General features: G+C 41.4%; 1 protein-coding gene across 2 annotated transcripts in view; it reads right to left on the bottom strand.

The window, feature by feature from the left end:
- Positions 1-3,710: 3,710 nt before the first annotated feature.
- The window catches only part of DMXL1 (Dmx like 1), a 162,070-nt gene continuing 142,934 nt past the window's right edge, over positions 3,711-22,846 (bottom strand). For both annotated transcript variants that reach the window (XM_040421671.1, XM_040421670.1), the window contains exons 40-44: positions 14,653-14,745; positions 14,255-14,346; positions 13,518-13,570; positions 8,417-8,634; positions 3,711-5,316 (exon numbers count right to left, since the gene is read on the bottom strand). In XM_040421671.1, the coding sequence (XP_040277605.1) occupies positions 5,092-5,316; positions 8,417-8,634; positions 13,518-13,570; positions 14,255-14,346; positions 14,653-14,745 (681 nt within the window). In that variant the 3' untranslated portion in view covers positions 3,711-5,091. The remainder of the gene's footprint in view (positions 5,317-8,416; positions 8,635-13,517; positions 13,571-14,254; positions 14,347-14,652; positions 14,746-22,846) is intronic.

Raw genomic sequence — 22,846 nt, 5'->3', positions numbered from 1 at the left:
GGTTCAGAATTTAGTGACATCGTAAATAATGAAAATATTGCTTAAAAAGTCTTCTGTACTAGAGTAATTAAAAAACCCAAGTCCTGAGAGTGTTACAAAAGTTATATACGATCACTCACTCCTAGACCATTATAAGCGCCTACACTGCAGTCACCCTACACTACACATTATTGCCAAAGTCCCAGAACTGGCTTATGTGCGACAGAGGTCACTAGAACTTCCTTCTGACTAATGGAAATAAATATGAAGATGTTGAAACCTGCCAAGCTGTGATCTGCTGATGTCATAGCTTCATAATAAAGTGTAAAAAACATTGTCCTGTTTCAGGCAAAGTTATAGCAATTCAGAAGTGAAAGAAAGAAGAAATGAGTACTACCACCGATATACATCTACTGGAGTCATCATTTATTTGCATTAGCCAGTGAACCTTTTTTTTAATCTTTTTAGCTGGAGTGGATTTATGCATGTGACAAACACTGACTCAGCAATAACTAGATCTACCCTACGCAACTGTTGTACAGAATATAAATTATAAAGGGGGTTCTCTGGTTTCTAGATATTGATGACTTATCCTCCAAAGAGGTCATCAATATCAGATGGGTAGGGATCAAACACTCACTAACCCCACCACTCATTTCAGAAGCTGCCGGCATCAGAAACTAAACAGTGGACGGAGCTGGAAGCAGAAGGCACCTTCCGCTGTGTGATGGCTGTGCCATTTGAGTCGAGGTGCACTACATGAGAACAGCCACCACACAGCAAGATGGAGCCTTTCGCTTCCTGCTCCGTCCACGGTGATTTTGCTGGAGCTGGCACCTGCAGAAAATAACTGATCGTGGGGGAGCTAGGTGTCAAATGCCCACCGATCTGATTTTGAGAACTCATTTTAAGGTTATGCGTCTACCGTTGCAAACTTTTTCTTTTAAATTATCTTTGTGCATATTAAAATAAAAAAGGAGCAACACTGCACTAGGCCTTAATATAAAAAAAAAATTACTGTTCTGGGTCTACAGCTCCAATGCAGATTATGTGCCGGCATGGCAAGACAGCAAACAAACTGTGTAGTCTAATCCAGCCACCATATACACTTCTCCATCTCCTCTACTTCTGGCTAACCCATCAACTGTAGTACAGGAAACAAATGGAAGAAAGCTTAAAACAGCAGGATTAGGCCTTATTCACAAGTCAAAGTCCATTTTGTGGACTGAAAAACTGGGACGGTTTTGCATCTGCAAAGGTTCGACTTCAGAATGGGTGTCCGTTTTTCACTGTGGTTAATGCATCCTTTCCCCCCCCCCCACCCAAAAATAGTGCATGCTCATGTTTTCCTGTAGTCCAGAGGTCCATGGAAAAACACAGACACCTGAATATAGGGGGGGGGGGGGGGGGGGGGGGGGGGGGGGAATGTATTACTGTACAGTGGTTTACACCAGTCTATCATAACTCTTAGCAAAGAAGGATTTTCCAGCACTGCTTCTTTCTTGAGCGATATTTTCTTTATTTTCAGTGATACAAAGACGGCAATAAAACGTCACAGGTCCTGGTTCAATCTACGCGTTTCAAACAGGTAAGTTCTTATTCATGACTGGCATGAATAAGAACTTGCAAAAAACGTCAAAGTAGGGAGGCTCAACACCTGGATGGAAGGGTAACGGTGGGTTCACTGCTCACTGGGTTACCCAACCAGTTAAGGGTAAGAAAATGTAGCAAGGAAAAGAGCAGGCACACCACCTTCTGGAAAATAATGTAAAAAAATGTATTTGACTATTTATTCAGGCTATAATGCTCTTTGCATGATTTAAAACTCAATAATACAGGATATCACATAATAAAAAAGTGTACACAAAAAAAATAAAAATCACTCAATAAAAGTCACTAAATAAAAGTCACTGTGTGACAATTCAAAGGGTGTTCAGAGGTCTGGCGCCCTCATAATATACGGACTCCAATGTATACAATCTCCTGAAACGTGCCACAACTGTGGCAAAAAAGGTATCCAGCTGTAACACAAAGGTAAGCACCACTCTTCTCATAGACCGCCCGATATAGTCTGATAAATAGTTGCCAAGCTTATTAGATTAGCTACTGAGGAAGAGGCAAGTCGCCTCAAAACGCATCTAGCGAACTACGCCCTCTCCACATCCAGTACTGGTCCGGACCTAGAGTACAGAAGAATTCTGTGGATATAAAAGAAATTTCTTGAAGTGGCCATCGTTGATACAGACTCCTACTGTGGTATAGGACCTGTGATGCAGACTTTTGCTGTGGTGTAGGACCTGTGTACCACATGACTTTACTATTGCACCAGCTGATCTGATCACCTGATCTGTCTATCAGGATCACCTGACTTGGACACGTCCCCCAAGCAACGGAGCCTAGCACTCCAAACACATGTATTCAGCGTCTCGGTGATAACATCCTACTCCCCACTCTTTGGAAGGTGCCCGTACAGACACGTGAGTAAGCGATTCTGCTGACACACCAACGGACACTACAAACACTACGGAGTGGTAAGAGTCTCACAGAGACAATCTAATAAGCTTGGCAACTATTTATCAGACTATATCGGGCGGTCTATGAGAAGAGTGGTGCTTACCTTTGTGTTACAGCTGGATACCTTTTTTGCCACAGTTGTGGCACGTTTCAGGAGATTGTATACATTGGAGTCCGTATATTATGAGGGCGCCAGACCTCTGAACACCCTTTGAATTGTCACACAGTGAATTTTATTGAGTGATTTTTATTGTTTACACTTTATTATGGGATATCCTGTATTATTGAGTTTTAAATCATGCAAAGAGCATTATAGCCTGAATAAATTGTCAAATACATTATTTTACATTATTTTCCAGAAGGTGGTGTGCCTGCTCTTTTCCTTGCTACATGAATAAGAACTTACCTGTTTGAAACGCGTAGATTGAACCAGCATCTGTGAAGTTTTATTGCCATCTTTGTATCACTGAAAATAAAGAAAATGTCACTCAAGAAAGCAGTGCTGGAAAAGCCTTCTTTGCCGATATTACCCAGGTCTTACCTTTCTTTCCGTGCATCCGGGGTGAAACACGTGCATCATTATCAAACAAGGGTGAGCTGGATACTTACATTATCCATCATATCTCTTGCACTGTTGGGAGGATGCACCCAATTTATGACAAGGCACAATTAGGTGTGTCCTCTGGCAGTCTGTGCACCTAGACTAAATCTACAGAAGTTCAGACCTGTTGAAAATGACCGTCTTCTTTTAGGCCAGAAAGCTGGCCTAAAAGAAGGTTTTTGCCAGGACCACTGGCTCTGTCCTCATCATGTCCACTTTGTGGGAAGGTGGCAAGGGTGGCATAGAAATGCTACTTGAACCTAGATATAGGCACAACACTGTTTAAAAATGCACAAACAAAGTATGCAGGTTATGTTATGCCAGAGAACTGGCATGGGGGGAGGGGGGGGGGGGAATGATAAATTGCCCCCATAAAATGAAGTGGCTCTATGTACTGTCCATGGAGAAGATAAACAGCACACAGATGGGAACCACCGGCAGTAAGCCCTTACACTACAAAGAATCTGATGTCTGTTACGATGGAAATGAATAATCTAAACGGGAGCTGTACAAACAAAACTGAAGACCTATTGCAGAGCTGTTTTTTTTTTTTTATTCATTGGGACAATAAAAAAAATCAGGTTGGCAAGTTTTTTTTATAGCCTTTAGGAAAAAGAAAAAAAAGTTTAGGCTGTTTGTGCTCTTGAAGTTTTTTTTTTTTGGTCAAACTTCTTTAAAACTCCACTTTAAGTATGAAAATGCAGTTTGACTGCAGTTCACTTCAAATCCTACCCCATCAGCCACCACACACACACAATCTCTGGGATCGAGGATCTTAAGGATGTGAGTAGTTATTGTTCCGGCATCCTCACGCTTTAGCTAACCCTGGTAACATGGAGGGAATGCAACGATTACAAATGACACTAGAGTATGCAGGTTTCACGGTTTTGCCTGCAGAAAATGTATTTTGTTCAGTAAAGTACAATAACCCTTGCTCAGTCCATGTAAAAGGTCTACACAGGGCAGCAAAGCATAGCTACAAAAATTAAGACTTGAAATATATAGTGGATGCAAAGAGAAGAAGCAGGTCTAATAAACCTCTCTTTCGTATCCACTCCTGAAAATAAAAGAAAATAAAAACTACCAAACGGCATATGTGCTTTCTGCCCAAGGTCTCCACCAGAGCTCCTCCATATAGCTCAGCTTCTGGTAACCTGTGGAGTGTAACCTGGGAAATTGGTGGTTACTACTACGTTTTTAAGATTTCAGTGGAGTTAGGTTTAAGTCATAAGCCTACGCTTTGGCGAAAGAAAGAAAAATATGAATTTACACCTTTTTATAATTCTGACAAATATACAAAACTTTGCTGTAAAGCTGTAGTACTGTAATACAGTTTAAGTGCTTTTAAAGATCATTATACTAAACATAGGCCAAAAACAAATAACAGTTTTTATTTTTTTATTTTATTTGTGGAGTTTTATACTTGGAGACTGTTTCCTTTTTTCACATAGGTACATTTATACCTAATTGTATATCCTACAATGATCCTTAACTGCCCTAAAATATAATTTATATTAATTTCTGTATATATAACTATAATTAAATCGTAAGGTTTAAAGGTTATACACAACTAATAAAATATTCTCCGATTGTGCTGATTTTAAACACATGTAAAAAAAAATTTTTAGAAGAAAAAAAAAACAAACATCTTCAGCAGCACAAGTATGTAGGAATATATAAGTATACATATATATCTTAATTTACATATTTATCCACTTTCCTATTTTAGGCAACATAGCATTCAATTGATGAACAATTGTGTTAATCATTTAAGGCATCAGTGCGTGAAGGGCAAAAACAGGAAAAAAATAAAATAAAAATCACAAAAATAAATATAAACTGCTCAAAGCATCACAGTGGCACATCTTTAAAGCATTGCACATTTCATCTGCCGGCCACTACTCTTACCTACTACATGACACTGGTATCCACTTTCAGTGCTAGTGCAGGACAATGAGTTGAAAGAGTCCACAGGGTTAAATGACAAAGGAAAGAGTTCAGAGAATAAATTTGACTTCACTTTTCAGAAGGTCGTTAACTGTACTAAACCTGTCAGGTAATAGTCTCATTTTGACTGTTCCATCTGCACCACAAGAAAAAATGTGATTAGCCGGCCCAGTTTCTATCTGCATCACGCCTGTTCCGATATTTCTGAAGATGGATTGACGCGCATGTTCATTGAGGAAAGTGTGCATCAGACCAAAAGTACTCAGGCTCCAGACCTACAACAGAAGAAGCATAGCCTTTTTTTTATTCCATGTATGTCACACTGATGCCTATCTAGGGTACTGCAGCAACCTCTTCTTAGTCCTTTCTATATTTGAATAGACCATTATTAATTGCTGATACTTCCTGTAAATGAAAATATGGCTCATTGCGTATTTACCACACACGAGGTTGCCCTACGAAAAATATTCTGCAGTTTACAAACCAGCACCTGGATCTGAATACTTTTGTAATTGCATGTAATTAAAAATGTTGCATAGCCGCTGAGTTATTCAATACAATGTATATGTACAGCGCCACCTGCTGTTTGTTTTTTCTTATTTCTTTGTCCTGCTCACTCAGAAGGCCACACATGCTCAGTTTCATCCTTCATTTGCCTCCCGAGTTGTAATAGGGAGAGCATGGACACGCCCCCTGAGTTGTAATAGGGAGAGCATGGACACGCCCCCTGAGTTGTGATAGGGAGAGCATGGACACACCCCTTGAGCTGTCAGCTTAATAAAAATCTAGCAGAACAATGAATGTGGAGATCCCTGGATCCATGTGAGGTACAGAGCTGGTTGGTTTGTTAGAAAGAGGCTGTCATGTACTATATGAGGAATGACTAATTTTTTACATTAGTCATGGGATAACCTCTTTAAGAAAGGAATTTCCATTCTCATATTCGTCACCAAATATACCACATGTACATGAGCCATAATATGTCTACATGAAAACTTTAAGTGAAGCACATATGACTTTTCGTAACTTTATTTTTTTTTACAGTATTTTAAACAATTCTAAAAGTTACAGGCTGGACAACCCCACAAGAGCAAGTCTGGTGCAGTCACTGAGCCAGCAAGGCATCCTGGAAGAGTTGCTGGCAGATTTTAGCTCTAAAGTCTACAGAATGCAGCTATTTAATGAGGGATGACTATAATAAAAGCTGTAAGCGAAGATCAGTACGAGATGAGCACAACTGATGTATATGATACCCAACTAAACGTTGGTGTTTATAGTTAACATATACTTTTAAAGGTCTTCTTAAAACATTGTGATTAGAGATGAGCAAATTGAAGCTTACGAAGTGGAATTCGATCCAAATTTGAGGAAAAATTCGATTCTCACGAAATCCGAATTTCCTCACGCGTCGTGGTAACGAATTGCACGTGGTTGCTGCACATATTAGGACATGGAGCAAATTACTCTGGGAACGAGGTATCACCCACAATGCCATGCATGCAGCCAATCAGCAGCCAGCCAGCCCTGTAAATAGCCTCAGCCATTTTCCAGTGTACTTCGTGCAGGGAGAGAAGTCAGCAGGCGCTAGGGACAGTGATAGGAAAGACTTTAACACGTTCAGGACCTTGGACGAGAATGCGCGTCCTAACTTGCAGGTACTTAACGCACTAGGACGAACAATTTCGTCCTGCAGTAAAACGGTCACTGTGAGTAAACACACAGTTGATAAGAACTGAGCTACTTGTAATTCTCCTTCTCTAGTGCTGAGGAGATCAAAGCTGTGGATTAGCCTGCCTCTCCTCCTCAGCTGCAGAGTTACGCTCCATTCACACGACCGCAAATGGGTGCGGAACGGGTGCAGACCTATTCATTCTCTATGGGGACGGAATGCATGCGGACAGCACACAGTGTGCTATCCGCATTTATGGAGCGCGGCCCCGATCTTCCGGTCAGCAGCTCCGCAAAAAAGATAGAACATGTCCTATTCTTGTCCGCAGCTGCGGACAAGAATAGGCATTTCTATAGGGGTGCCGGGCGGGTGTGTTGCGGATCCGCAATTTGCGGGTCCGCAACACACTACGGACGTGTGAATGTAGCCTTAATCCCTTCAGTACTCCTCACACATCCATAGCCCTTCCTTAGTGCTATGTTTGGGGAGCTGTGTGACCAGTGAATGTAATTTACAAAATGATCCAAACATGAAGTAGACATATGGGAAATGTAAAGTAAACTATTTTAGGAGGTATTACTATCTGTTTTAAAAGCCGAGAAATCGAAATTTTGAAAATTATGAATTTTTCAACATTTTTGGCAAATTAGTTTTTTTTGTTTATAAATAAAAAAAAAAATATTTGACTCAAATTTACCACGGTCATGAAGTACAATGTGTGACGAGAAAACAATCTCAGAATGGCTTGGATAACTAAAAACGTTCCAAAGTTATTGCCATATAAAGTGACACTGGTCAGATTTGCAAAAAATGGCCAGGTCCTTAAGGGGTTAAAACTTTTTTTGGGCTGACTATAAGTTCAGAGAAAGATCATTAGAAGTGTAGGGAAAGGATAGGGAATTATTCCACACTATAAAAGGAGAACAGGGTTCAGTAGGGCAGTTTACAGCCTGGGTAATCGGAACAATCCTATTACACCTTGCTGCATTGACTGGGGATCCAAATTGCCATTATACTGCTGTTATCAGGTTTGCAATAGATGATACCTCTGTAATTCCGGCAAACCGTTCTTGTTATTGAAGTGCTATGTGATACAGCCATTAACAGGATGTATTACTAGGAAATATTTGTACATGTTATTAGCCGTTCAGCGGTGCAGTTATATGTTCTAAAGCCTTTTTTGTAGTGTATTAGTGGGAAAAAAAAGGCTTGTTGGCCATTGTGAGGTGAAGTGACAAAGTTACAGCCTTTTTTTGGGGTGTATTAATTTCCTACTCTGTGGTCACCTTCCCACTCTGTGGTCTCCTCATGCTGCGGCAAACTCACTACTCTGTCTCTAGGCCACTCTGTGGTCTCCTCATGCTGCCACTTTCACACTATGTCACCTTGCCAGTCTGTGGCCTCCGCATGCTGCTGCCACCTCCACACTCTGTCATTGTGCCACTCTGTGGTCTCCTCATGCTGCTGTCACTTCACTACCACAGCAGACTTCCTATGCGCGTAACTGCAAGGCACAGTGTTCTACACCACTATACAGGCTCTCTGCAGCCCGGAAATAGCTGCTTTCTAACGCGATTCGCCACGAATAAATTTGGATCGAACCAAATCTTTTCGGAAAATTCGGCAAAAGGGCCAAATCGAATTATTGAGAAATTCACTCATCTCTAAGTGTGATGTATGAAATGGTTTGTATATAAAATTCATACCTTGATGTTACCCTCTGCAGATCCTGTGACAAAATATTCTTCTGTTGGGTCAATAGCAGTGGCCTTGACTGCAGAATCGTGACTCTGGAAAGCATGCCGCTGTTGTCTCTGCCGCAAATCAAATAAGCAAATGACACCCTTCCTTCCACCAGATATTAAAAGCTGATTTTTTGGTGCATAAGCTATAACAGTTGCTCCACTATCATGGCAGGTGAAAGCTGAAAATAAATTTATTATAGTTAATAAAACAGATTAAAATTACAATTATTTATTGATACTTTGGTTTATTATTAAGATGTATAAGTCAGGAAAACATGTCCCTATAGTAGCTAAGGGCGTCATATAATAATGCCAGGAGTTTTTAAGATAACCTAAAGCCATATATGCATGTGGGGATGTGGCAGACTGCAAATCTTCCCAAGATTGTTTTTAGTTACAGCAGTATATATTACTTTTCCTGATTTCAAGGCCTAATTGGCAGAAAGAGGTGCGTCAGTAATACAATCCTAGCTAATAAGGTCACTTTATCCTGGTGACTGGGCACAAATTATTTTGATCAAATACTGTATATTTGCTAAGTACCTCATTTATTTATATAGTGAAAATAGCATTAGTAAAATGCATAATCCATATTAGAGAAATTAATTTCATGTCCAAGTCAGCAAAATTTCAAATAAAATATAAAATTGATTTGTGGCCAAATCAATTCTACACATAGAAACATAGAATGTGTCGGCAGATAAGAACCATTTGGCCCATCTAGTCTGCCCAATATACTGAATACTATGGCTAGCCCCTGGCCCTATCTTATATGAAGGATGGCCTTATGCCTATCCCATGCATGCTTAAACCCCTTCACTGTATTTGCAGCTACCACTTCTGCAGGAAGGCTATTCCATGCATCCACTACTCTCCCAGTAAAGTAATACTTCCTGATATTACTTTTAAACCTTTGCCCCTCTAATTTAAAACTATGTCCTCTTGTAGCAGTTTTTCTTCTTTTAAATATTCTTTCCTCTTTTACCTTGTTGATTCCCTTTATGTATTTAAAAGTTTCTATCATATCCCCTCTGTCTCGTCTTTCTTCCAAGCTATACATGTTAAGGTCCTTTAATCTTTCCTGGTAAGTACACAAATCAAAAGTGCTCAAATTGGCCTGAAAATTGGTATATGACTCTCTGAGATCTCCTTGTTTTGCATCTTGTCGGCCTTTTTTTTAATTTTTTACAAACTGTTGCTCCCTTTTAAGCTTGTTAAGACAAAAGCAAATGTCAGTTATACTAACATATATAGCTATGGGTAAATGCATGGTTGACGGTGTTAAACAGCTGGTTTAAAAACACACTGCGCCATTGTATTTGCTTTTTAATATTAAAAAGTGTTCAAGAAATGGACCCTTATTGGGGGGGAAATAAACAGTGGCTTGTTGGGTACAAGCATCCAAATGCATGTTAAGGTCATAGGAAATCGTGGCTTGTTCTGCACAAGTGCCCAAAAATGATGCCTTAATGGAGGCAGGTAACCTGCCTGTATTTATATACACACACACACACACACAAAGTTGATCAGAAGAGACCGTGGCTTGTTCTGAACAAGCCTGAAAAAAATTATCCCTTTTATTTGAGCTGCAGCAGTACAATATGAATGTGAAAAGGGTTTTGTGGGGTAATAGTGGCAGCAATAGCAACACAGCATGTAAACCGACAAGGCAGTAGATGTGTGTACAACTTTGTTGGGGTAGTAGAGTAGTAGTGGTGGCTGTGTAGGGGTAGTGTTAGTGGCAGTAGGGGCATTAAAAATGTATAAATAGTGACTGTCAGCTATGGCAGATCTATTAGTCAGCATCAGCTGGAGGTGTGAAAATCCTCATGGATCCATGTCTGATTAATTTTGTACACTGGCAGAGGCCAACTTTGTTTGGGTGTGACTACGCCAAATGCCGCACTGAAACCCTGAGAACTCTCTGAGAGGACACTGGAGGATGGACAAAACAGTACAGAGATAGCAAACGGGACCAGTTCTGACCACTGTTTCAGTCTTCCTGCCAAAAAGACCATGGGGGTCTGGGAACATGGTATGCACTATAGAACGGCCACAGTCCAGGTAGAACTAATCTGATTGCTAAGGCGGTACATTTCCGTTTGCCAATTTGAGTCAGTCTGACGTAGCACATCAAAAAACTGCTGCTGCTGTGGCTTCCACTACTTGTGGTAGCAGTGACGGCGGGAGATGAACGAATAGGTGGGGGGTGGAGAGGAGACTCCTAGTCAGACACGTGAGCGGCAGATGCCTGCTCGCTGAAAACTGCTGCAAGCTGCAAACATAGGGTTTCCTGGTAATAATGTAATTTTGCCTCCCTTTTCAACAGGAAAACATTCGCCCATTTTGTTTTAACAACAAGGGTCTAAAAGCATGGCTATCTATTTTGCTTGATGCCAATGATACGGTTGTCAGTACAAAAAAGGAAGCAAGCAAACAGCATGCCATGCTCACTAGCATGCCTGAGGCTAATGTCATCGCCATCATCAACCTCATGCTCCTCCACCACCGACTTCTCCTCTCTTCTCCATGGGACTTTGTCCATGTGAGTCCCCAACAGCTAAAGGGTAGCCAGCAAAATGTGTAAAGCTGTTCTTTTCCACCATCCCTTGTTGCCTTGTTGTATCAGCGTGTGCTCCAAAATAAATATCAAGGGGATGCCAAAGTTGATGCCGCAGTTATTCCTACTGATAAATCTGGTGGCCTCTTCATAGGGACTGAGTATGTGACACAAGTCTCTGATGAGCTGCCACTGCTTGACCTCAAAATAACTTATACAAGGTGGTCTGGTGCATGATGAAATCATTCACCACTTTACTCTGCTCGTACAGACAATCCAGAAAATGAAGGGTGGACTTCCAGTGAGTGGAAGGTCGCAGATCAAGCGTTAAAAAGGCAGGCTGTTCTGTTGCTTAAAGTCCAGGAGGGGGAATTCCTTGCCACATAAGAGGCTGAAATGCGGACAGTCTCCTGCATATTTTTCCAGGACACTATGCTTTTTATAAAAGCATTGCACCACTAAATTTATCATGTGCACCATGCAGGGAGCAGGCGTTAATTCCCCTAAATGCAGTGCATCCACAATGTTGTCGTTAACCAACTTTCCCAATTGGAGTTGGAGAGGAGACAGCCAGAGGGACTGTGTAGCTGCTCTTTCCTACCTTCTGCTCTCTTTCTGTTGGCGATGGCCATCTAAATGGACACCAGGTAATACTAAATTTCCCTGCAGTAGCCACTGCTCGGAAAATGCCTGGCTGCCTGCAGGTTTCCCAGCAGTTAGCTGGGGGTGCTGGGAGCAGGACCAGTGTCAACCTCTGTAAGCAAATGGCAAAACATTTTGGTACCACATAGTACCATATAAAGCTACTTTCACACTAGCGGTTTCAATTCCGCTATTGAGATTTGTCAATGGGGACAAAACTGAACAGAATGAAATGGAATGCACCAAAATGCATTCCGCTCTGTTTGCCTGCGTCCCCATCGCGGACAGAAAAACGCTGTAAGCAGCAATTTTCTGTCCGCGATGTGGTGCAGAGGAAGATGGATCCGTCCTGACACACAATGCAAGTCAATGGGGACGGATCAATTTTCTCTGACACAATAGAAAACAGACCCGTCCCCCTTTGACTTTCAATGGTGTTCATGACTGATCCGTCATGGTTATATAAAAGACATAATACAACCGGATCCGTTGATGACTGAAGCGTTTTGACGGACCCGCAAAAACCGCTAGTGTGAAAGTAGCCTAACCTACAAAAAGGGCAGCACCACGAGTCCAAGGTTCAGCCAGCCATCTTAGGCCTTTCTCAAGTGCAGATACGTATGTATTATACACAAACACACACCACAGGAAGATGCTGTACTTTTATAAACGCACATTGAGTGCAGTATTTAGCTCTGTCTTTTATGTTAAGAAATTTATCAAAGGATGAAGTAAACTTGACAAGTTCCACTGACCGGGGCAACCTGGGAACTTAACGTGGCCCTGGAAAAATAAATCTGAAAAGTGGCCTCACACTGTGGCTGGGTCCAAATTGGCACCAGATAGAGATCACTGTAGAACCCCGTTAATCTTGATACATGGCTAACCTAATCAGTAATATAACATAGAACACCCATAAATGTCAAGACATGTAAAAATCAGTCTATGCACAGAAGTGTTTGTAAGGGTGCAGATTATGATGGGGAAGCACAGAGGTATTCATTACCAAAGCAAAATGCATAAGCAAGAGTGAAATGCAGTAAACCTAGATACAGTACATGCTGCAGGGGGATGCTATGACATTGTAGTGCCCCTTAATAACAACCTCCAATTTTAGTACATCTGCTCCTATCCCATCCCAAATTTAGATAATGCAGGCTAGTAAACTTGTAGACATCTCAACACTGCTCTCCTGTCTGTGACCCACTATTTCACACAGGTTCTCCTGAGCAAATTCCTCATACTGTAGCTGAATCTAGCTTTGACATTTGCATGTGTCAAGCATCTCCATCCACCCCTTGTAGCTTAGTACTGCTGCCAATCATTTTAAGTGACTGTACTGATCTTCGGTTCCAGTCGATTCCCCTAACCCTCTGAAGCGGGCTCCTGCTCGGCCACAAACTGAAGACTCCACGAGCTGTTGCAGGGCATGGTCCTCCATGTACTCCAGTAGTGAAAATAGGTGGTGAAATCAGTAGTGAAATCTGTTGGAGAGCAGAAGCAAGCTGCAGAGGGATAGGTAGTGTTTGTTAGCCTCTGGAGACATAGTAGGTATAGTCACTTACTGGCATCAGAAGCAGACTGGGATGGCTCAAGCTGCTGGTAGATATGAATAAGCCAGGCATTGGCAGGGGGCAACGTCTCTCCGCTTTCACCAGACCAGCCTGCCAGGATTTCTCCCAGTCAAATCAACTGGACAACAGATAGCATACTATCATTTGCTTTTGATGACAAATATCCTTGAAGACAATAGTATGGATCTGGGTCTGGTCTTGTCTAGCAATATATTCCAAACAATACTAGACAATGTATATAAACCACCAAGCATAAAAATGTGAAGAGTGAAAAAGTTATACTTACCATGAACTAAACTTTTTGCCGGTGTAACAAGTGTATCCCACAAACAGATATTTCTGGAGAGATAAAAAATAAAATCTTACATAACTAAGAAAAAAAAAAAAGGGTTTAATTTTGAAAATAACAGGCATTTTTAGGCTGGGTTCACAATGTATCATGATGGGACTTTTTGGATTTAGTTTTACCCTCCTCGCACTTGAGTGGTTTTACCATTTTTGCTTATGTACAGCCACCTTCTGAAACAATACACTATCTGACCACTTAAGAATCCAACTGCTCGGACTGCCACCAATCAAAAGAATAAGGTGCCAGAGTCCCTGCAGTGAATGGAGCCGCTTCTCCAATCAACTCTAAGGGACTGCCAAAGAAGCGATGTGCTCGGCTTCCATCATTGATGCACAAAATGAAGTGCTTTAATAGTAATACAATCGGAGAGTACACCAATGTGTACTTGTCCTGTCATCCACACACAACTACATATAAGCAAATAAAACTGTATGAAATTTATCATCCAGGGATAATAATCAAAAGGACAACACGTGCAACAAGGTCCTGGAGCTTTGGTTTGAGAGATTTAGAAGGATAGTCAAGTTTCATTAGTATAATGTGTGAGCGGGCTCCATGTTTGCCTTTCGCTCCATCGCCGTACATGTTCGGCGATGGTAGTGAAAGGGTTAATAGCACATCACAAGTGAACAATAAAACATTAAACAAAGAAATAAATCTAAAACTTTAATTACCTGTTATCCCCTGACTGCCCAGCTGTTGCTATCAGAGAAGATGAACTTATGAAAACAAAGTCATTGGCGGTTTTGTTATGGCACTGCCACGTCTGGACAATGGAAAAAAGAAAAAAAGTTGTAAATTGCATCCTGTTTTTGTTAATACAAAGGAAAACACTGAAAAGAGATATGGTCTGTGGTCATTGATTAACATCCATTTAATGATATCTTCTGCATGGAGTTTGTATGCTCTCCTTGTGCTCGCAGTGAGTTGCCTCCCAAACATCAAAAACATATTGATAGGTTGTCCACGGACAGGTATTTTACAGTCTATGTATTGCATAGTCTATGTCTTTACAGTCTATGTATATATAAGTACATACAAGTTATGAGGAAATTAAAAGCTGATAAATTACCAAGTATGGCTTGGGAGGACTTCCACTAGCAGCACTATATTTCCAGTTGGTCTGATACAGACTGATAAATCCATCAGCATCCATTACTCCAAACTGTGGAAAAAATACAAACAAAAACTATAAGAATAAAAATAAAAAAAAAACTAGAAAATTTCTGGGGAAATTGTGTGAAGTGTTCTTGCCTCCACCAGTAGTCTACAACTGGATTGGGTGGAGTAACTGGATGGAGTGGCTTGAGTAACTGTTGTGTGGTTGGAGTGGCTGGAGTAACTGTGGAAAGGTTGGACTGGGCAGAATAACTTTATGGAGTGGGCAGAGTAACTGTGTGGAGTGAGTAAAGATAGTAAACATTAGACTAACCAATTGATTGATCAAATTTAAAAAGTGCACATGGCAAGCTTGATAGAGTGAGAAATGCATTTCAACTTTTATTTATTTATATAGGACATTTAATTGCAATGTTGTTGCCCAAAGTGCTTCACAGTTACATTAAAACATACATTTATAAAAACTAGGGATCGACCGATATTGATTTTTCAGGGCCGATACCGATAATTTGTGAACTTTCAGGCCGATAGCCGATAATTTATACCGATATTCTGTGAATTTTCATTTAAAAAAATAAAATAAAAATCCTACACAAATCTGCTGAAAATGAATATGTTTATTGTTAATGTGTATTGTTTTTTTTTTTGTAAATCTTTCTTTTTCATTTATACTTAATATTTTGGTGGTGTTTTTTGTCTATTTTTTTTACCCTAACTCTTAGCCACCTTAGGGACTAGAACCCTTGTCCTATTCACCCTGATAGATCTCTATCAGGGTGAATAGGATCTAACACTGTCCCTGCTGCTCTGTGCTTTGTGCACACAGCAGCATGGAGCTGACCATGGCAGCCAGGACTTCAATAGCGTCCTGGCTGCCATGGTAACCGATCGGAGCCCCAGGATTACACTGCTGGGGCTCCGATCGGAGGAGGAGGAGGGGACCCTGTGGCCACTGCCACCAATGATTAATGGTGGGGGGGGGGTGGGGGGCGCACTGTGCCACCAATGTTTTTAATACGGGGGTGGGGGGCGCACTGCGCCACCAATGATTAATACTGGGGGGCGCACTGCGCCACCAAATAATATTTGGGGGCTTGGGGGGGCGCACTGCGCCACCAATAAAGATAAATCTCTCATTTATTCATATACAGGAGGCGGGAGCTGGCTGCAGAATCACACAGCCGGCTCTCGACCTCTATGAGCGGTAGCTGCGATCCGCGGTAGTTAACCCCTCAGGTGCCGCGGATCGCAGCTAACGCTCATAGAGGTCGGGAGCCAGCTATGTGATTCTGCAGCCAGCTCCCGCCTCCTGTATATGAATAAATGAGAGATTTATCTTCATTGGTGGCGCAGTGCACCCCCCCAAGCCCCCCAGTATTATTCATTGGTGGCGCAGTGCTCCCGCCTCCTGCTCAATTTGAATGAATGAGTAAGTTAACATCATTGGTGGCGCAGTGGCCACAGCCCCTCCTCTCCTCTTCCCATCTGTCTCTTCACTGGCGGCAGTGGCAGCAGCATCACAGGGGGGAGGGAGACACTGCTTCCTTCTCCCCTGTGCTGCTGAGGGAACACAGAGCGCTGAGAGCAGCGCTATCTGTGTTCCCCATACGTTATCGGAATATCGGCAAAATAGATGCAGATACCGATAACTGTCAAAATCCTGAATATCGGCAAAACCGATAATCGGTCGATCCCTAATAAAAACATTAGCAGCCGATTTGTGTAGGTGGGCTTGAAAATGAGGGAGTGGTGGCAGTTTAGAAATCATGTCCTGATTTTTCAGCTCACACTCTAGCTTTTGTCACTCTGCTGGCTGCTCACACACCTGGGTTCCTATGGCAACTCACTCTACAGCAAGAGCAGAGAAGAGCAGTTAAAAACAAACTGCTCCAACTTGCTCACTTCACTGGCGGTTGCCATCTTCAAACGGTTGTAGTTAAAAAATTATAAATCCTACAGTGAAGCTTTATATTGTGAGAATCACAAGACCCAGACCTACATTTTGATGCATAGTATGTCCCTGAAATATTAAAAATGAAGGCACAGTCGCAGTTTAGAAATTACATATACAAATGCAAAAAAACAAATCCCCCACATTTTTTCTTTGCAGTTTAGAAATTGCCCTTCAAATTTGAGGTGGCTAGAGTGGAGTTTCAATGAATGTCAATGGGCAGTGTGAGTTGCAAACAAATGGTCATATTGTGAAAACTATCAGGACTATGGCTTAGCCGTGGACATTTTTAGTGGCAGCAGGGATAGATGAACGTTTTGATATAAGATTTGATATCTAGCTTTTGTCAGCTCCCACTCTAGTGAGAATATTCCGCCATTCATTCCTATGGGACCAATTTAGCCACAAAAACTCTGATATTTTGTGAACCATTCGGCGAAACGTTCCACAAAGTAATAGCATACCAATCGGGAACAATCCGCACGTTTCGGTATATTACTGTCTATGTAGTGTAAAAACTATAATAAGAATATATATGTGAGATAACAGTAAGTGGTCTTGCCATGTAAGAACACTTAAACTAAAAGCAAACTTTTTAGCTAGGTCCACACAAATTTTATGGCATTTTTGCCAAGCATTTTGTGATGTTTGCTGAAAGTCTATTGGAAAAATGAAGCATTTCAAAACGTGTGAATGTGGAAGTGCAAGACCGTGAAAAAAGGCATTCTATTTTTATAGCTTTTTTAGGGCAAAGACTGACTGCTACAGAGTTTATTTTTTATAAGAGCTGAAAAAGTAAATGTATGGCCTTACACTGTATCTACATCATGTTAACTGTGCAATTTAAAGTTGTTTTTTTTCCAGCAGTACAATACTGATGACCTATCCCCAGGATACATCATTAATATCTGATTGGTGGGAGTCTTACCCCCTGCACCCCCTCCTATCAACTGCCCGTCTTACTAGGCCAGTAATGTTCATGTTCATTGGTTACATGACCTATGAGCAGATCAGTTCCGTTCAAGTAAATGGGCTTGGGCTGCAGTACCAAGAACAGCCACTATACAATGCATGGTGCTGTGCTTGGTATATTGTAAAGTGGCCACAGTTCTCACCGAAATGCCACAGCCTCTTCAAACAGCTGATCGTTGGAGGTTCCGGGAATTGAATTCCCACCAATCAAGTATTGGATAGGTCATCAATACTGTACTCCCGAAAAACTCCTTTAATCCATTTTTGAACCCTGATGTAATAGTATGTCAGTGGGTGTGAGAGGTGTATGGAGCGGGATGATCAACTGATCCCACTCTATACACAGCAGGTGATGGCTGTGTTAAATAGTTGATGCGCAGCAATGATGACGAGGATCAGAGATAACTCTGGTCCTGGTCATGTCACCCATCAGATGCCAAGGTCAATAGTGAACGTGGCATCCGAGAGGTTACACAGAGGGAGGGGGATCATGTGAACAAATCACAGGGCTCTGATTGGTTGCTATGACAGCCTGGGGCCACGAGTAGTCTCCCAGACCTGTCAAAGTGATCTGCCTGCAAAGCCATACATGTGGCTTGGCCTGACAGGCAGCCTGTTAAAATCTCATAGACAGCAACATAATTCTCCTGCAGTCTACGGTACAAATGATCAAGCCCTAAAAACATCTGAAGTGTTAAAATATAAAACAGTTTTCCCTGCACAGTGAACGTTGCAACGTAAAAAAAAAATGTAATGTACGATTTGCCATTTTTCGATTACCTTGCCTTCCCCAAAAAAATAAAAAATTATATTAAAAAAAAGTGATTAAAAAGTCATGATACCAATAAAAAAAAAAAAAAGAGCTCATTCTTCAAAAAAACAAGCCCTCACACCGCTCTACAGACAAACATTATGGGTGTCATAATATGGTGATGCAAAGAAAATGTTTTATTTTTTCAATGTTTTTATAGTAGTTAAAATAAAAACGTACAAAATTTTACCAATATTACCAAAATTGCACTGACACACTTACTAAGGGCTCATGCACATGACCGTATGTATTTTGCAATCTGCAAGAACGGATCCGCAAAAAATACGAATGGCGTCCGTGTGCATTCTGTATTTTGACCGGAACTGCTGGCCCCTAATAGAACAGTATTATCCTTGCCGTAATGCGGACAATAATAAAACATGTTCTATTATTATACTATACGGTCCGCAAAAAAAACGGAACGGAACGGACACTGAAAGGAAATATATTCGAGTGCCCTAAGCCTGTAATGTAATTTTCATTGTATAGTGAACATCATTAAAACAAAATCTGAAAAACGATGGCAGAAATTTATCACTACAATATAGTGAATTAAATAGTGCTTGCTATTAAAAAATACAACTCGTCCCACAAAAAAGGCTATGTAAAAATAAAAGTAAAAAAGTTATGGGTCTTGGAAAACAAGGAGGAAAAAACAAAAACAGACAAGCATAAAAATCTGTTTGGCTTAGGGTTGACCCCGGACCCGAACATTTCAGTAAAAGTTAGGGTTTGAGTTTGGTCATTTAATGGTGCTTTTTGAAAGGCAGCCAATCAACAAGCGTTCAACTTGTGTGCCCTTAGAAGCCATCACAGCCATGCCTACTAATGGCATGTGACCTAAATTCTATATAAGCTGGAGTCACGTAGCGCCGCACGTCACTCAGCTCTTACTAGTGTAGGGATAGGATGCTGGTGCTGTGAGGGAGAGAATAGGAAAGAATCTGATATCAGAACTTGCTGTTAACTCCGCGATCTACAGCGATTTTTTTTTTTGTGGGTGCAATGCAACATTTTTGTACCCTGCCCTGAGCCCAGTGACACAGAAAAATAAGTTTTATCCGTCTGTTCGTTAGGTGGGCGTCAGCAGCCATTTTGTGCAAGTGCAGTGCACCAGCACTGCATATGTGACAGGGACAATAATTTAATCCTGTTCTTTTAGTTCAGTGGGCAACATATACCCATTTTTTAAGTGCACCTGTACTGCATATGTGTCAGGGAAAGGGGAAATAATATACGCAATCCATCTGGGAGTTCAGGGACCCAGGGGGTGACATTCACATTTTTTTCTGTAAAGTATCCCTGTGCTGCATATGTGAGTGAAATCAATTCAGTAAATCCATCTGTTAGATTCTGGGGGGACAATTAAAAAATTTTCAGTGTGGGTGAAAAAAAAAAAATCATTTTTCTTTCCATAAAGTACCTTATAATCAGTAAAAACAACTGGGACATTGTGGGTGAAAAAAACCCATAAAGTACCTTTTCGGCCTGCATTGCATATCTGCATATCTGACAGCCAGGCAAATAAATACAGTAAATCCATCTGCAGGATTGTGGGGGGACATTTCCACGGTTATCAGGCCAGTCATTCACAAGTGTCTCGGAGGGTGGGTTCCTGCACCAACATAGGCCAGGTACACAATTATTGTGTGAAGTACACCTGCACCTGCATATGTGCCAGGGACAATAACATAGTTAATCCGTCTGAGTTCAGGGGTTGATCTATTTGCATTGTTGGCCGTTTTATACCCCTGCTCTACATAGCAGACAGGGAAATAATAATAAAAAAAATTGTCTGTTACATTGTTGGGTGACATTAACCCATTTTTGCCATTGAAAACCCCCTGCTCTGCATTGCTGACAGGGAACTAAATTTAGTAAAAACGTCTGTTACTTCAGTAGGTGACCGCAAATAATGAGGAGAGCGTCAAATAAGGGATGGGGCCCTGGGCGTGGTGCTGCTGGTGTTGGTGCAGCTCTTGTTGCAGGGAGAGGACGTGGTCGATCTGTGTCAGCTACACGCTCAAATGAAACACCTTCCTCAGGTGCGCGTAGGCGAAAGAGCCTTTAGTGTTATTTAGTAGGCCCGAATGCCGCTCTACGAATGGTGAGGCCAGAGCAAGTAAAGGCGCTAGTAGATTGGGTGGCTGACAGTGCCTCCAGTTCCTTCACATGGTCTCCCACCAGGTCCACTGCTGAAAGCTCAGAGTTGGCACCTGCAAGGCCATGGGCATCTATCTTGCACCTCACCCCCTTGCAAATCAGCCAAGCAGTCTGAGCCCCAAGTCATGCAGCAGTCTCTTGACTTGGCAAGATTTGGCCACTCTTCTTTGCAAAAATACTCCAAATCTGTCAGATTGCGAGGGCATCTCCTGTGAACAGCCCTCTTCAGATCACCCCACAGATTTTCAATCGGATTCAGGTCTGGGCATTGGCTGGGCCATTCCAAAACTTTAATCTTCTTCTGGTGAAGCCATTCCTTTGTTGATTTGGATGTATGCTTTGGGTCGTTGTCATGCAGAAAGATGAAGTTCCTCTTTATGTTCATCTTTCTAGCAGAAGCCTGAAGGTTTTGTGCCAATATTGACTGGTATTTGGAACTGTTCATAATTCCCTCTAGCTTAACTGAGGCCCCAGTTCCAGCTGAAGAAAAACAGCCCCTTGGCATGATGCTGCCACCACCATGCTTCACTGTGGGTATGGTGTTCTTTTGGTGATGTGCACTGTTGTTTTTGCGCCAAACATATCTTTTGGAATTATGGCCAAAAAGTTAAACTTTGGTTTCATCAGACCATAACACCTTTTCCCACATGCTTTTGGGAGACTTCAGATGTGTTTTTGCAAAATGTAGCCTGGCTTGGATGTTTTTCTTCATAAGAAAAGGCTTTTGTCTTGCAACTCTACCCCATAGCCCAGACATATGAAGAATATGGGAGATTGTTATCACAAGTACCACACAGCCATTACTTGCCAGATATTCCTGCAGCTCCTTTAATGTTGCTGTAGGCCTCTTGGTAGCCTCCCAGACCAGTTTTCTTCTAGCCTTTTCATCAATTTTGGAGGGACGTCCAGTTCTTGGTAATGTCACTGTTGTGCCATATTTTCTCCACTTGATGATGACTGTCATCACTGTGTTCCATGGCATATCTTTTTTTTTTTTGTATTCAAAAATCTTTATTAGTTTTTTCGAAACATAGACAATATACAAATATATAAGGAAGGAAGGAGCGTAGTATATATGTCTTTTACATCTCCTGATATGTAATCCCAATTGCAAACATAATATAAAAATGTAACACATTGGCCTAATAGGCCAGTTAACATATAAAAATAAGAAGTCCCCCGGGATGATACTAATCTCTCTCCTCCCATACACAACAGATCTATTCCCCCACGCCTGGCCATGGCTGTCGCGGAGGCGGCTCCCACCCTCATTTCAGCTGTACGCTAAAGATCAGTCCATATTCACCCAATGTACGCGAGTGCCTGCCAATATAGTTAAATTTGAATTTGGATTTTGGGTTATTTGGCTGTCAGTTCCACTCCGGCCGTGTAGCTTTCAACTATGTCCGACGTTTCTCCCCTTTGCATTTAATAAGCTCGAATTCTTTTACTCTTTGCATTAATCTTTCCCACTCCTGTAGTGTAGGGGCCCTGTCTATCACCCAATTCCTAAGGATTAATACCTTGGCCACCAAGAATCCTTTCAGCCAACAAATCTGTTCACTTTTTAATACTTTATGTTTGAACTCAGGGGGAAAAAGTCAGAGTATGGCTGCTTCAATAGTTAAAGGGGGACTATTTTCAGTTATTGCCCCCATGCCCTTAAATATGCTTTGCCAGAAGGTCTTGATAACCGGACAGCTCCATAACATATGCACATATCCAGCATCAGAGAAGGAACATTTCAGACAACAAAATTATTTTCCTTTTTTTGCATACATTTTAGATAAAAGACCCGGAGTGAGGTATAGTTGGTGTACTATTTTAAATTGTGTCAATCGGTGTTGGCGTGAGAGAGAAGCCTTCTTATTATTTTGATATATCTCCCACCATTGAAGTGGGTTACATTCCCCTATATCCGCTTCCCATTTATCAACACTTTTGAATTTAATAACAGTGCTTAATTCCTCTATTAATCTACTGTAGATTTGTGAAACCCTAACTTTTTTCCCAGATGAATTAACAAAAATCTAACAGTGTCTGCCTACCTGGTGTTTGAGAAACTTTATTTCGCGTATATGCTAGTGCATGCTTAAGTTGGGCATATATATAGTGTTTTAACGCTGTAATAGGTGTATCGTGAAATATTTCCCCTATAAGTTTCAACTTTCCCACAGTACATATATGTTAAAGCATCGAAATCCCTCTCCGGGTCCAATAGTTGTTATCGTCTAGGGCTAAAAACTCATT

This window comes from Bufo bufo, chromosome 2, assembly GCF_905171765.1.
Source record: "Bufo bufo chromosome 2, aBufBuf1.1, whole genome shotgun sequence".
NCBI classification, from domain to species: Eukaryota; Metazoa; Chordata; class Amphibia; order Anura; family Bufonidae; genus Bufo; species Bufo bufo.
The sequence above is the reverse complement of the archived record's forward strand: the minus strand, read 5'-3'. Positions and strand labels throughout refer to the sequence as shown.